The sequence below is a fragment of the Barbus barbus genome (assembly GCF_936440315.1).
Source record: "Barbus barbus genome assembly, chromosome: 30".
Lineage (NCBI taxonomy): Eukaryota > Metazoa > Chordata > Actinopteri > Cypriniformes > Cyprinidae > Barbus > Barbus barbus.
In genome coordinates this window covers 26,146,032-26,162,837 of record NC_136758.1, presented here as the reverse complement: position 1 = coordinate 26,162,837, position 16,806 = coordinate 26,146,032, and the positions used below count along the sequence as shown (strand labels likewise).

The window sequence follows — 16,806 nt, the reverse complement described above, 5'->3', positions numbered from 1 at the left end:
AACTAATTAATATTATCATCAATGTTGAAAACTTCATGTTTTTGTGGAAACCATTATATTTTTTTTCTTGTTTTTTTATTAAATTCAAAAGAGCAGCATTTATTTGAAATAGAAATCTTTTGTGACATTATAAATGTCTTTACTGTCACTTTTGATCAATCTATTGCATCTATGCTGAATAAAAGTTCATTTCTTTAAAAATAAATACTGATCCCAAACTTTTGAGCACTAGTGTATATAGCATATATGCTCTTATTTTAAGCTATCTATTGATTATTTTTTTTAATAAAAGGAATACACCTTGAGAGACATTACAGTAATTTGATCATTTTTAACTATGGTAAAATAATTGTATGTGGTCTTTTGTTGCTTATTGTTTTATTTCACGATAGATTTGACCGTGGCTCATCCACAAGAATCTGTTTTATATTGTTTTGTTACATTAATCAGTTGAAATTGGGAATAATGAAACAAAACTAAATGGACTCGTGCATTACGTGTATTAACATGCTGATGGTGGCGATTCAGATTCTCTCTCATCCGGTGCACAATGGAAGGAAGGAAAAAGAGAAATGAAGAATAAAGAGGTCAACAGGAAATGCATGCATCATCTCCAATGTCCCGATGACCGGATGCGTTTCTTTGTTGAGTAACTCTCAGGGCCTGCTGTGTCTAGGAACTCAAAATATCCCATTTCTGGTTATCAGATCAGCTCTAATGGCATCTTAAACATTGGTGACTAGAAAGTCCCTTAAGCATGTTCTTGGAACAAGAGCAGTTTGCAAAGACTGGATGAGAAATACTAAAAATGCAACAACGCACTCATACCTTCTTCTCTCCACCTCAGGTGTGGACACGGCGCTAGAAAGACCCAGTGACTCCTGGGAGGAAAAATAAAGACATTTTAGACTCTTAACAACAAATATAGACTGAGATACACTATTGGTGTCTTTTTTTCCCCATAAAAGCATAACTTCCTGGACAGATCATTCCCTCTGCTGGCTGTAATTTATTACCTACCTGGATTTCCAACCGCAGCTGAAGGGATGTTGTTGATTCAGCCTTTCCCTGAGAAACAGTCATACAGCAGATTAAACAAAACCCTCAATAACAAACTCTTTATTCCTTATTCTGTGATAACTGTTATCTAGCTGAACCAAATGACACATCTAACCATCATTTTTATTGTGAAATGTCTTGCTCTTTTGAAATGTTTGAAAAGTTTCTGGTCATTTTTTTTTTTTTTTGAAAAACTTTTATTCAGCAATGATGCATTGTCACAGTAAATATATTTATAACGTCACAAAAAAAATTATATTTAAAATAAAAGCTGTTCTTTTAAACTTTGTATTCATTCAAAAATACAGAAAGAATATATTACATCATGGTAATATAGAGGCTCATGTGTGTTTTTTACCGTCTCTGCTTCTTGAGTGACTTTGCGTTTGCGTAACTCCTCCATTCTGTCACACACTTCGCTGTAGGACGTGCTGTAATACTCTGAATACTCTTGGGCCAGATCCTCGATGTTACCCAGAGAGCCATCCTACAACACACAAACAATACAACCATTATCTGCAGTCTGAAAACAGCAGTGAGGAGAAAACGGCCTCTACAATCATCGCAAAACTGTGACGTATATCCAGTTCTCAGTCCAAACAACACTCGACAGACCAGGTTTGGGCATTTGAAAGCTGCTTCAGGTATGGTGTGTATTGGTGTACTGGCTTAAAATGTTCTGGTCAATATTCCTGGTCAGGAGAAATCAGCTTTCCCTCAGCATGTCTTCCTGGTATTGTATTGACACACAGAGACGTGACCTCTCTCGTTTACTCACTGGAGACCCAGAAGGCAAAGCATCATCTCTGCAAGCTCATCTCCTAAAAAAGTCCCTTAAATCTTTTCAGCACACTGACGTTTTAGTCAAATATGGCACCCATATAAGAATGACATACTATACATTTTGCTGGTAATGAGAAAGGTTTGGGATGCAGAGATTTCAGCAAAATCCTATGAACCTGCTTTAAAGCAGACAAATAAATATTGAGCATTTTACTAGATGAAACGATGTGACAATGTTAAATAATTATATGTACTTCTAGTAAAAAGTCCCTCAGTTGACCTCAGTTTGAAATGCTGGTAAAATGACCCATGGGCCATGGCACAGACAAAACACACTTGACATTAAAACAATGACATTTACAAGGCTACTGGGTCTTATTTTTACATTATTCAAGTGAACTGTGATCAGATTCCCAGGCTTAAAATTAAATAACAATATCAATGTGACATTAAACACAAAGTAAATCCATATGCTATCACTAAAAGATGTAGGATGCATGCTAAAGAGCACTTAATTAGATATATAAATAGACATTAAACATCCACATAATAATACTAATAATTACAAGAAAAATAAAATAAAAAAATCCCTTTCTGGAAAACACTAAAAATAAAAAATCCCAAACTTACCAAGATATTCATGAGGTCTGCCCATACATGGGAAAAACTGTCCGGTGTGCTCAAATCCCCACAAATGTCTTGATCAGTGTTTGTTTCACTATCCATAGTGAAAATGATAATCTACTGCTCCAAATATAAAATTACGTTTTAAAGGCACATCCTCACAGACAGCGAAAAGGACAGCAAGAGGCAAATGTTGTCCATCCTGCCTTCAGAACAGAAAAACATAATGCACCACTCATGTTAAAGAGAAATTGCAGCAATCTGGAATGCCTTCTAGCTTTAACACTCCTGCTGTCCAACAATCACATGCCCAAATATAAATCACAGCCAACTGGAATCAAACAGCATGAGATCCAGCACTGATATATACACCAGTCAATGAAACGCATTAAAAAAGAAACGACAACTACTTATTTGTGAAGTCCTTATAACTGGCTTTTAATACTGTCCTGTCCGAGTGCAGAAGCCCCTGAAGGATCCCGGCATCACAGTCAGTCTGAGTCGGAGCGCACCTGCGTGCTGATGGCTGATGTTCACAGACACTGAGCAGCTTATTGAGGGCGATTAATATTCACAGACTGAGCTGCGCTGTGCTGGAGGAAGTGACACTTCCAAAGACTGACTTGGCTCAGATTCACACACATCAATGAGCCTCAGAGATGGCCATTCAACAGCCAGACAGCCTCGGAAGACATCAACAAGGAGATTCATTATAAAAACAAACACAACAACCAAAATAAGACGAGCATGAGATGAGCTTTAACTGATAAATAAGTCTATATGTTATTCATAAAGTCATTAATTTGCACTGCTTCCAGCATCAGTATTATTATCGTTCATACTTCAATGAAGTTATTTGACAAAAGATTTACAGTATCTTTAATCATGCAGTTTGTTGAAAAGATGTATGCAGTTACTAATCTCTGTGAACAGCCTTTTGGTTTTCGCTTGATTTTAACCACTTTACATGACTCAGAATACCCTAACAACCCCCTAGCAACCACAAAGCAATACACTACTCCGAACACCTTAAGGCCAATTCACACCACACAGACAAACGCCAACAAACAAGTTGGCTCAAGTTGGATGTTGGATTTAGAATTTTATTAAAAGTTTTATTAAAGTAGTCATGTTCACACTTCCCCAACAAACACCAACACATTTCGAGTCAAGTAACACTGTGTCTACACCGGACGCAACAGTTGTCGCATCGTGCCGCATTCAGTGTAGACAGTGTCATTGATTATAATCAACAGAACCTCTATTGTATTTAGTCGCGCTGTAGGTCTGATTGGGGACGAAACCGATGATCCTGTAACCACAATCAAAATTTTACTGTTATTAATGTCTTTGCGTGTCATTGAAAAGACGACGAATAAAACGAAAGAGGCCGAAGGTGAAGCACGCTTTAAGTGAAATATGCGCCTCGTCATGGAAACGGTTCGTGGCCACGTCAGAGTTTATTGGTAAACCCTTTCACACGGCTCAGACATTCCACGACCCAACAAACGCCGATCAAGCATGTTAAGTCGGGTGAAACCAAACTCCAACCAACGCCAACAGACCAGTTTGTTGGCGTTTGTCTGTGCGGTGTGAATTGGCCTTTAGAAGTAACCACACAGCAACGTTCTAAAAACCACTAAAATCACCTTAGCAACGGCTGAGAAATGCCCTGCCACCAAACACAACAACCTAGCAACAACAGTTGCCAAACAACACTCACATGTTATTATCAATGATACACTATTATAGTTTTTACTAATATTTAGAATTTTTTTTTATACTTTGTTTTCAATTTAATTGGTAATTTTGTCTTTTTTATTATCTTATTTATTTTTTAAATATGTCTATAGTTACCCCTTATTCATTTTTATTTCAGTTTTAGTTATTTTAGTACTTCAAGTTTAACTAAAAAGAACATCACAAATGCTGCCTTGGCAACTAGCTAAAATAAAAAAGAATTATATTTTTATTTTAGATCATATTTTTTTATTGAAGTGTTGAAAATGGATCCTCTGCAGTGAATGGGTGCCGTCAGAATGAGAGTCCAAACAGCTGATAAAAACATCTCAATAATTCTCAAGTAATCCACACCACACCACTCCAGTCCATCAATTAATGTCTTGGGAAAAACAGTATAATTTTCAGCTTGTAAATGGTGCTTGATCTTCTGATTCAGACCACATGACTTTTTCACTGAAGAAAGCAATACTATGGGCATATTTTATGCAGAAGCAACAGTTTAAAGTTAAAAACACCTTAATGATGGATTTCTTTATGACAAACATTCATCTTTTTCTTCACATGATGTTAATTGATGGACTGGAGTGGTATGGATTACTTGTGGATTATTGTGATGTTTTATCAGCTGTTTGGACTCTCGCTCTGACGGCACCCATTCACTGCAGAGGATCCACTGGTGAGCAAGTGATGGAATGCTACATTTCTTTAAATCTGTTCTGATGGAAAAAAACTCATCTACATGGCCTGTGGGTGAGGACATTTTCAGCAAATCTTCATTTTTTGGTGCATTATTCCTTTAAACAATGTAAATTTCTGGTTGAAGGAAAAATATGCATTTACTGGATGGTAAACACTTGCAATAGAAAAACAACCCCCTCTAATAACATCAAGTGAACCTTGATGACACGTATATCTAGTGTGTTTAACGCTGTTCAGATGCTTTAAGACACATTCTTCTCAGTTATAGTCATACTGTGGTTTGTTTCTGTATTCTCACAGACACAATCTAAAAGTAGATTAACCGCTGTGAAACTCTGACCATTGTTTGTATTTCTTTTCCCACAGTCCTCCAGAAATTTATGAAAAAATATGGTAGATCTCTATTCAAATAATCAAGCATGTCTTGGGTTAAAAATCTAAACTGCAATTTGCTAAAAATGGCTCATAATGCAGTGCCGTCTTCATGAAAATGCTGTAACTTTATATCGACGAATGCAGAGAAGATCTGAGGCACAGAATAGATTCTTATACTCGTGAGACGCTTCCTTCATCCGGCTGAAAACATGCGCATTCCTCCAGCGCGAGAGGCACAGGGGTCTCGTGGTCACGCTCTCTGTGACTAGCTTGACTGTCCTCGAAGAGAGAACCATTCATTTGTTAAGTGGCATGCCCTCCAGTCAAAGCTGCGCAAAATCTGGCCACTTTTCATCTGTTAAGAAAGCCTGCAATGCTGAAGAGAAAAGCTCTGTGACGGGCCGATCTGAGCTGCCCAACACAACCAGCCTGTGATAAACACGTTATTATGGTCCAATCGCATGATCTGCCCACTGTCTCCTATGTGCGGCCCTTTTATTGCATGCAAACAGCAATTTTCAAGAGCTATGAAGTATTGAAGCCACACGTACTGTATGTGTGCAGTAATTGACCACATATGAATTATGCATGGAAATCAACTATAAACTGTCAAAGAGAGAACTCTCACAAAGCTTATGAATATGTCCCGGTCACATTTCACCCAAAATGAAAATCCTATATGTATGTACAGTGCCCTCCATAATTATTGGAACAGTAAAGAAAAAATTGCTCTGTTGGCTGTGGAGTCAAGATATTTGCAAATATGATTAAAAGATGAATATGAGACAAAACTACAGAATGTATCATTTTATTATTAGCCGTTTCAACACATAGATGTTTTACCAAATAAAAAGAACAGCACTTTTAGAGTTCATCCCACTCATTGATGTGAGCATAAGTATTGGGACAGTTGAACATAAGGCAGATATAAAAGATTAAAAGCTATTATTTAGTTGCAGATCCCTTGCACACAATCACAGCAGTGAGTCTGTGACCCATAGACATCACCAGACTCTTGGTCTCATCCTTTGAAATGCTTTTCCCAGCCTTTAATGCAGCCGATTCCAATTGTTGCTTGTTTTGGGGAGTTTCTGCCTTTACTCTCCTCTCCAGCTGGTCAAATTCATGTTCAATCAGATTTAAATCTGGAGATTGACTTGGGCAATCTAAGACTCGTTTTGTCTCATATTCATCTTTTAATCATATTTGTAAATGTCTTGACTCCACAGCCAACAGAGCAATTTTGTCTTTACTGTTCCAATACTTATGGAGGGCACTGTATGTTAATCACCAAGAAATTAATTTCTTCTTCATAACCTAATGCAAATCTTAACATAAAAGCATAAACCAGTACAATTAATTCATTCAATCTTACATCAAACTTCTCAAGCCACCAGCGGGACATGAGCATTTTAGTTGACAGGGCTTTAAATGGGGTACAATGTCACACCACTCTGGACAGAATGAAAGTGTCTGAGCGGCTCGAGGGTCTCAGCATGTGTCGGGATGACGCAGCTCATTTATCTTCTCCTCTCTGTGGAGCCGGTCAAACGGGAGTCGACTGCACCTCCTCATTAACCAGGGACCCTGGGCATGATGAATGGGATGAGGGGAATATCACAGCGGCTATAATGGCTCTAATTCCCCGGGTTATCTGACAGCAGGACTGTAAGAGTAGCCCAGGGTCACGCCACATTCATCTCAATTAGTTTTCAACAGCTCCTGGGAGACGATATCTCTGAGGGGAATGTGGCTGTCGCATTAATTACATTTCATACAGGCCTGCTGCCAAACTCAGATTGCAGCTACAAGAGGACGGCTACTTTAAAGCAAGACCCAGGTGAATAGGGTAAAAAAAAAAAATATGTATCGCCATACAGTACTTTCCCAGTTGATTGATTAAATTAATAATTCCAAACATTTTTTGAATTACAAGTTTTCTGAAATGTTCTGTTTAAATATGCAAATATTGTATTATCTAATAAAATGAGCACTTATCTGCATATATTTTCAGAACAGAAATCTGAAGACTGGATAAAGACAGGTTCAGAATTCTCGTTGATATATTAGAGCGGGGATTTTGTATCTTTTTTTTAATTACTCATTAAAAAAAAAATACATTTTCACCATGCCTAAAATGAATAAAATGTTGTATAAAAATCAGGTGAATAATATGACTAAACCTCTCTGTAAAACCCTTCAGAATAAAACTGTAAAGTTTGTTGTAAGAGAAAAAAAAAACTCCTTTTGACAAAAATTTGTAATTTTTTAAATATTGTAATTGAAATCTATATTTTAATTAGTTTAACAGATTAAATGCAACAACATAAGTGTTTAAAAGTGTATTTGCTGTTTTCTTTCCATTACAGTCTGAAGCAACATGCTATGAAAAGTCAAATAACCCAAAATCTAGTGCATGAAAAAAAAACAATGCTTTTTTCTGAAGCATAAGGAATTTTAAGAATAAGGAATATTGAATTTAAACATTTTCTAAACCAGATTTTTAATCCAAACTTGCTATCACAATGCTAGACTGTTATTAGCAGTCACTAGGACAGTCAGCCTGGTATATGATCAAATGAGGTGCAGACGTACACAGAAGTCATATCTATAGACCAGAATATCACATAGACTTAAACATGGACTTTCAGTGAGAAATGACACCTATGCAACGACATAGAAACATCTGGGTACTATTCAGAACACCCAAGCTTCTTCGCAGCAACTTTTACAAGTATGATTTTCTTTAAGAAAATGTTCAAAATCCATTTTCAAATGTTCCTGTCACAACTTCTTAAAGCGCACACATTTCCTCATCTGATTCAATTTGAAGGAAACCAGAGATCCTGATATACTTGTCAACAAATATCAACTTAAGTGTGCACACATCAGTACCTAACCTACATCTGCACACACACACACACACACGTATGCACGCACGCACACACACACACACGCTCCATAAAGCAGCCGGGACATTTTCTGGCACAGGGAAACAGGAAATGACACAAGCAGGACTTCTCCAGGATACATTTCAGCTGCATCACTGTCATTGATTAGCCCACGCACAAATGTGGAGCGCAAACGTCTTAAAAGTTTATAAACGATGACTATGCTGTGCAGCTGGAGACCTTTTCGAGCGTGTGAGGAATTCCTGGGTTTCTCTCGCTCTGCCTGCGGGATTCGTGAACGTGCTGAAACATTTAAACCAAAGAGGTTCTTTAATCAAGTACATATGCTCCGATCTGTTCCTGTCTGCTTCTCAGACACTTCCTGTCTTTAGTTCACACACAAACGTACATATTCACTCACTCGTTCTAAATTGTAATTCTCATTATCATTGCAAACTGCATGATTTAATGGCATTACAACAAATACTACAATAATATATAAACTGCTTACAATTTAATATATACATATTAAATTGGAAGTATTTGTTGTAATGTATATGTATATATACACACATTTTTTTCCCATCCTTTATTTGATCATATTCAAACAGACATGTCAAAAAGAGAGAAGAACAAATAAAGTGTTGACTTTGGAAGGTCAATGGCCAAACTTTTAATTTACAGTACAAAAAAAAAAGTCATTTTGCAACTCGTTCCGTTCACACAGTTTGTGGTGTTCAGGATATGAGCGAGAACAACTGAATGAGTGACAACATCTCCTAAATCATAATCAAAGCCAGACGAGCTTGAACTCTCAGATTAAACAGAGCAGAACGGGGCTAGTTGTCACATGGGACGTTCTCAGAAAGTCTAGCATTTTTTCACAAATGTCAGGATGGGGCAAGTTGTATGTTTTAAATGTTATAAATGTGTCAGTCCTGAAGATAAACAGACACAAGGAGGAAAAAAAAAATTGAAAAATATTCTGTATCCAAATACACGTAAGAAAGGAGACCAATAGGAATTCTGTATGCAAATACTGAACATACTAATGCAAGTCAGTAGGAGGTTTTCAAACTTCTACATTTCTTAAAAACTTAAAAAAATCTTAAAACTATTGACAACACATTTATATTCACGCATTCAAGTCTAATAACTCATCTAAAGCATCATGACAGTTACAACATGTCCATTTACAAGTTCCATTGGAGAACAAAACCAAGCCCCCCATTGAAAAGTCACACTCACCACTGTTTTCGAGTTGAACATGCGGCTCCTCAGTCCTCAACGTGCATGTCTGAAGCTCTGTTTGACTGCTGAAACTTTCCCTGGACGCTCAGAGAACAATACACGCTGCTCTGACGGAGGACTGACCCCCACACATCCATCACACAGACACCCGGCCAGCGGTGGGAGCAAATGACATGAAATATACTGCAGGGTGGAGCTGCGAAACCCTCCCTCTCCCTCCCTCTCCCTCCCTCTCTCTCTCTCCAGCTGTGGGACAGTCAGAGCAGATTCTGCCACCGCAGTTGAATAAACTCCTTCCTATGTGCTTTTAAAATGTGCGCCTGTGAGGCTGATGGGGCAGAAGCAGATAAGATTACCCTGACAAAAGCTCAACAGATCTATCTTATTATCAGCATGGGTAAAAAGATACGGTCCATACGCTGCTGAAGGGAGGAAACCTAATTCAGGAGGGCACAGAAACACTGTTTGATAAGTTTGATATGGAGAATGTGTGTGCACTTAAACAGATGAATGACAGACATCAGGATGAATCTCACAAATAAATTTCAGGTTCATACAACATCCCAAAATGAAAGAGCAATTATATTTTGAATGAAGAAAATCAAGCCTATTTTGAGGACCTTTAAAAAAAATGTTGCATAATATTTTCATAATTTATGAAAAAAAAATCTAACTATGGTAAAAATATGGGCAGTATAAATGACACTATATTACAAAATAATACAATATAATATAACAATATAATTATTTTTAATTGAAAATCAAAAAGAAAAAATTGGAAATTATACTTCGTATTTTAGTCAATTTTTTGTCAAGTCATACTCAATATTTTCTTAACAAAATAAAATAATATATTATGCAAATCATATTTAACTTGCATATCAAAAAACAACAACAAAAAAACGGGAAATTACATTTACATTAATGTAATATAATATAAGACAATGCAAGTCATATTTTACCTGCAAATCAAATCTAACCAAACAAATAAAAAAAAACATGAAATTTCATTTTGCATAAAGAAGATAAAGTCTATTTTTTGCACAGTTCATATACTTAAAATATTGATAATAATAATACAATATATAGCAATTGCAATACTGATTGAATAATAACTTTCAACAAATTATTATTTTATAATTTTTCTTTTTTTTATCATGTTTTCTTGAGATTGAGCCATTAGGGAAACAAACAATTGGCTGGTGAATAACTTCTACTCACAAAGACTTATCAACCAAACTCGTTTGCATACACAGAGCTCTAAACACCAGTAGATGGCAGCAGACATCAGCTTCCCATCACGGTCCATTAAGAGGTCTGAATGCTGGACTGACATTAGCGATTAGCAGCATCTCCTCACACAAGCAGAACCAAAACCACCAATACCATGGTATATATTGACAGTACCAGTCCAAATCATATGCCTCATTCATTCAATGTGTGCTGTTCTTTATAAGTAATCTCACCTGGTGAACAAAGTATATAGTAGGAAAAAACCCCACAGAGAGAATATTCATATTAACAGTAGTAACCAATATCATTAAATCCTGAATAGCAAATCTAGAAATAATTCAGTGAAGCAAAACTGAAACAGCAACATTGTCAGATGGGTGCAGTGACACCTTCGCTAATTAAAATGAGTGATCTAGTTTTGTTGCATCACGCCGTTGTCTCTCATACTCACAGACATTACATTCACTTACACAGCACTATTGATCAGTGAGACTGTGAGAGGAAGTGGCTGGGAGTCTGTGGTTCTGAGATTGACATCATTAGATCAGTGGCAGATGGCCGGTCAGGGATCTGCATCACGTCTGTGTGTATTTGTGGATGGCGGGCACATGCCAGAGGGCACAATGATAGCGGTGCCAGAGCCAGAAAGGGCATTTTTGCGCACCAGTGCACCGGCAGAGAAACTGAGCCTGTCTGTCCACGTCTCTTCTCTGGATTTCACATCTCGCTGGCTGTCTGAACTCACTCATACTGCACCAGTTCATACAACTGCACTCTGGACCACTGACAGGCCACGTCTGAGATAAACACACTACTGATGCAGACATAATGTTAATTAGTCAGACCACTTATAGAAATTAAGCTGCAAAAACAGGTTGTTCGGAAATCAATCAAATATGCCCGCCCAGTGTTATTTTTGAATTATTAGGACACTATAGTTTTTAATTAATGTTTTGAATTAGTTATTAATTTTCGATTTAGTAGTTTGGTACAATATCTCTATAGTGTTTTTATTTTAATTTGAGTTATTTTAGTACATCAAGTTAAACTAATTGAAAATGAGAAATCCTGATTTCACAAATAGCCCAAAAAAAAAAGTTCAAATATTTTAAACATTTTATTTCAGTTAAAGTTTATTTTATTTCAAGTAACAAAATTCAATGTTTTTTTTATTTTAACACCTACATTTCCACCTACAATACCTTGATAAATCACATTGTAAACTATATAGGCTCAAATTTGCATATTTATTTTTTATTTGAGAGTTATATATTTATTAGGGCTGTCAACGTTAACGCATGTGATTAATCTAAAAATTGTAACGCGTTAATATTTTTTTAATGCAAATTAATCGTTTAGTGCACACTATCCATCCTAAATTCTGTGTGATTAGTAATTTTCAATACTATTTAGGGCAGATGTATAGTATGCAGATTGGGACGCAGGGATTGTGTGATTATAAGGCGCCGGGCTAGACAAAAGTGAAGTGAACGTGGAGAGAGAGAGAGAGAGAGAGAGAGAGAGAGAGAGAGAGAGAGAGAGAGAGAGAGAGAGAGAGAGAGAGAGAGAGAGACAGAGAGACAGAGAGACAGAGAGAGACAGAGAGAGACAGAGAGAGAGAGAGAGAGAGAGAGAGAGAGAGAGAGAGAGAGAGAGAGAGAGAGAGAGAGAGAGAGAGAGAGAGAGAGAGAGAGAGAGAGATGTATACTCATATGTGATAAGGGTACAGCGAACCAGGGTTGCCAAGGTTTTGGTTTTCCCGCACAATTGGGCTATTTTGAAAATACAGTCGTGGGAAAAATAACAGAGCCGTGGGTTGTGGTTTTTTGGCCTACTTTTATAATGTAGTGTAGTATATAAGTGTAGTCTATACATACACATGTGATCGCAAAAGGAAAAATCTAATCTAATCTATTAATCTCAGAATATTTTTTTTTGTTTTATGTAGTATGACGCTAATGTTAGCCTCTAATGCACCTGCAGAACAGGTCCAATTCTTCTTCATAATGCATTTTGTCATAACACTTCATGTAAGGTTGCAAGAAAATGTTTTGTTGAATTTATTTAGAAATACTTTTGATAATAGTTGGGTAAATGTGTTCTGGGATTGAAGCGATGTGGCTTGATAAAGGTTTTATTGCCAGTATAAAGGCTGATAATGGCTGAATTAAAACAAAAGAATAATAAGGATTATGTCTCATACCTGGCGGAGATGTGAAAGGTTATGTTTCCTTAAACTAGTTTGTCATGCATTTCTTTATTTCAACACATTTACAGGTAAATCCTAGTATTTTAAATGTGCGATTAATCACAGTCCAGGATCAATCTTTCCAATACTTAAAGTGATAATGTAGTTTATCCATTTTCAGTGCATAAAACAAAGTGCTCTGTTGATTTTTTCCCTGCACTGACTCTCTCGTTTCATGTTTGAATTTTCCTATTTTTCACATTATGAAGGTAAAATGTGTTGCAAATGCCATTTCATTTGGTCTTTACAAGCCAAACAGCCAGTTTAATTTTCCATGTTTCCAAAAGCGAAAACCTTTTATAGGCACAAGAAACCTCATCTAACATTATAAGCGGACTTCTAATGAATGCATCCCCTTTAGTGAGAGTCACAGAATCACACAGCTCTCGCATGGTGAACCGAGTGATTCACATCAGGGCTTGACTTTCTGTTTGTTGTTTGTTCCAGTCATCCAGTCAAGCGAGAACACATGTGACTCATGCCCATAACAGCTATCACTCAAAATCTAGCGTGATGCTTCCAGACACTGGATATCTGGCTCTCTTGGGGTCGTACAGCCCCATGTTGGTCATGTTGTGTGATTGTGAACTCAGCGTGACCTTCTGCATCTGAATAGCTGAAAGCACATCCAAAGGGCCACAGCTGTGCACAGAAAATCCACTCTTCATTCAGCTTATTTATTTGGTTTTGCATTATTTTAATTCTGCCCTCTTAAAAAAAAATCAAGGCTGATTCAGAGGATTGCCAGGTGTTTTGACGTTCCAGCTTCTCACACAATTACACCAATATTTCTGTGCTAATTACATCCACTAATTATAATTTATGAACCCATTTTACGAATGCATCTTCATGTTGTTTTGTTGCTGGTTATGGATTAAAGCAAATCACTCAACCCACATAAATATCCGCAATACAAGTGATAGAGCATCTGCAGCCCATTTGTCTTCCATAATGTGACATATTAGGAACAGGATATTCAACAGGGAAAAATATAAATTGTGAGCGCTGTGTTTGAGCTAGGAGTTTGTTTATCAGAACAGATTTTGAGAAAACATCACTTGCTCACCAATGGATCCTCTGCAGTGAATGGGTGCCGTCAGAATGAGAATCCAAACAACTGATAAGAACACAATGATCACAATAATCCACAAGTAAATCACATCACTCCAGTCCATCAGTTAATGTCTTGTAAGGCTACAGCTGTGTGTTAAGAAACAAATCCATCATCAAGGTATAACTTTAAACTGTTGCTTCTGGCCAAAACAACAGTCCATAATCCATAACAGCTAATGCTTCCTCCAGTGAAAAAAGTACCTTCCCTGCTGTCCTCTCACATCAAAATCCAGAACAATTTTTGCTTGATCTGTGCAGATTTCTCTCCTGATTCAAACGAGATGACTTCATCTCTGGAAAAAGCAATAACATGGATATAGGACTCACATTTTAGCCAGAGGCAATGGCTTGAACTTAATGTCAAAATGATGGATTTGTTTTCTTACAAAGACAGAGCTTTTCGCTTCACAAGACATTAACAGATGGATTGAAGTGGTGTTTACTTGTGATGTTTTTATCAGCTGTTTGGACTCTCATTCTTACGGCACCCATCCACTGCAGAGGATCCACTGGTGAACAACTGATGCAATGCTACATTTCTCCAAATCTCTTCCCATGAAGAAACAAACTCATCTCCACCTTGATTGCCTGTAGGTACGTACCTTTTTTTTTTTTAGCATATTTTCATTTTTGGGTCAACTACTCCTTTAAGCACATTAATTAACTGATGCAGCAATGTCATTACGGAGGTGGAGCATTTTGACTAAAGATTATGTAAACAAACCTTTGGAATGACATGCATGGTTCAGTCGTGCACTACGGCATCAGGAACCTAAGTTAATTTCACATTGACGTTAATAATGACAAATCAACGAAGCATCACGCTCCCAGCGGACAAATCTTCTGCTGTGTATAAACTGAGCAGACTGTAAATAAGCCGAGCTCTGTGTTTAAGACACTGCATGTGTTTTGACCGTGACGACCTCCAGGGCAGCAGGACGGCGTCTGTGTGGCCCGTCTAACGAGGACAGACAGCTAAGTGAATTTTGACAGGTCTCTAGAGACAAACAGGGTTAAACAGACGTGCCTCTTTGTAGCCAGCTGTCAGTCACCCATGTGCTCCTGTCACACAATAAACCCACACACTGACAAACAAAAATACTTCAACCATCTCCCATAGTATATGCTTATGGCTAGCATTTTTCTACATCACTGGATTTAGTCACTACAGGAAGACGAAACCAGAATATCACATTTCATCTACGTACCTCATCAGGCAAAAAGAGACTTTTTTTCCAGAAAAAAAGACAACATATATGTTTAACCTCTGGAATGGATCATGTTCAAAGAAACCAGCATTGTGCTTTTTAATTAGCCATGGATGAGTGATCTGGAATTCCCATGGACTCTATCTGTGATCCGCCACACATCGGTCTGCAGGGAGAGTTTCTAAGCATGCTATCATCTCAAAGAAAGCATCTCAGACTCTCACCTGCTGTAAAGTCAATAAAGTGACCCAGTGAAAACACACTGACCTCACTTCTCAGCGACTGACCCACATACAGCGAGCCAACCTCAGAGTAACAAGTGCATCTATTGTGAAAATCCTAATTAAGATTTAATCAGTTCCTCCCTGCCTGCAGATGTTTCCACAGAGACCTGGAGCTCAACCACTGAAGCATGACCTGAAGACATCTATACCATAACAAATCCTGCAGGTGACCTTACCTTGACCTGAAGCAGCTGTAATGAAAGAAAGAGTATAATCCAGTAAATCTAGCATTAATCTCATCTGACAAACCTCAGCAGATCAAAGTGGATTTAAAAAAGGAATTTCCTTTAGAATAACATGAACATGAGTCTGTTTTAGCTTCTTGTTGACTTTAAAAGGACTTTGGAATCATACATTACACAACAGAAAAACCGGAATGAAAGTATTGGCCACATGCATATTGACCACATTTGGTTTTCAACCAGAAAATGCTGAAAATCAACAATTCGCAAATAGAGCCGCATTGAGATCCTCATATCTCTGGGAGTGAAGCATTTAGGGCTTCAATAATGATGATACCACAAGAAAAGTTTATTAAGAACCAGAATTGAAAATTATATTGAGATATCTTTATTTATTCTTGAGTTACGGCATGCTAAACTTTGGAAAAGAGAATATTTATGTTCAATGCAATTGTTTTGATACGTTTCTAGTTTCAATTATATTTGACATTCTTCAGACATTCCTCTTTAAAAGAAAAAGTATCAGCTGTATGCAAAGTGACCGACATTTGGTTTTTGACCACTGAAAATGTGCACAATTTAAAAATTTACCCATGGAATCACACTGAAATCCTCATATCTCTGGAACCGAACCACATATGGCCTTAAAAACGAAGACGCCAAAAGGAAAGTTTTTTAAGAACCAGAATCTAAAAGGATATTAAAATGTCTTTAATACGTCTTGAGTTACAAGCATGCAAACTTTGGCAAAAAACACAAGAATGCTTTTCCCATTTTTGAATGGTCACCATTGCCATATAATGCAACAAAGATCACTAAAGTCAATAGATTGACCCAAAAGATGTGAAAAATAAAAGGAAAGACAGATCACCATGAACATTTCAGTTCCACATGACTGCAATCTCATTTCAGCTTCACCTCCACCTACAACTGCAAAACATCACTCTGTTTCTTCCTAAAAGAGAACCCTTGTCGTTCTCATCTAGTATTGAATGCAGGATTATTGTTTGCCGCAGCAGGAACTGGGACATCTGAATGAGGCCCTTTCTCTTTCTGGTGGCATGTCCTCTTGTCCTCAGCTCTGAATCAGCGCCATCTGACCGCTGATGCTCC

The 16,806-nt window shown here is 37.3% G+C and overlaps 1 protein-coding gene across 9 annotated transcripts in view; it reads right to left on the bottom strand.

Annotated features, from left to right (window-relative positions):
* LOC306850389 (SAM and SH3 domain-containing protein 1-like) overlaps positions 1-16,806 on the bottom strand; it is a 95,703-nt gene that overhangs the window by 17,593 nt on the left and 61,304 nt on the right. For 3 of the 9 annotated variants that reach the window (XM_079385998.1, XM_079385999.1, XM_079385997.1), the window contains 3 exons: positions 1,418-1,546; positions 1,021-1,068; positions 829-881 (listed from right to left, as the gene is read on the bottom strand). In XM_079385998.1, the coding sequence (XP_079242124.1) occupies positions 829-881; positions 1,021-1,068; positions 1,418-1,546 (230 nt within the window). Of the gene's footprint in view, positions 1-828; positions 882-1,020; positions 1,069-1,417; positions 1,547-2,472; positions 2,687-9,422; positions 9,608-15,687; positions 15,765-16,806 lie in introns of those variants that run through there. The other 6 variants (XM_079386004.1, XM_079386003.1, XM_079386002.1 and 3 more) reach the window with 4 other exon arrangements.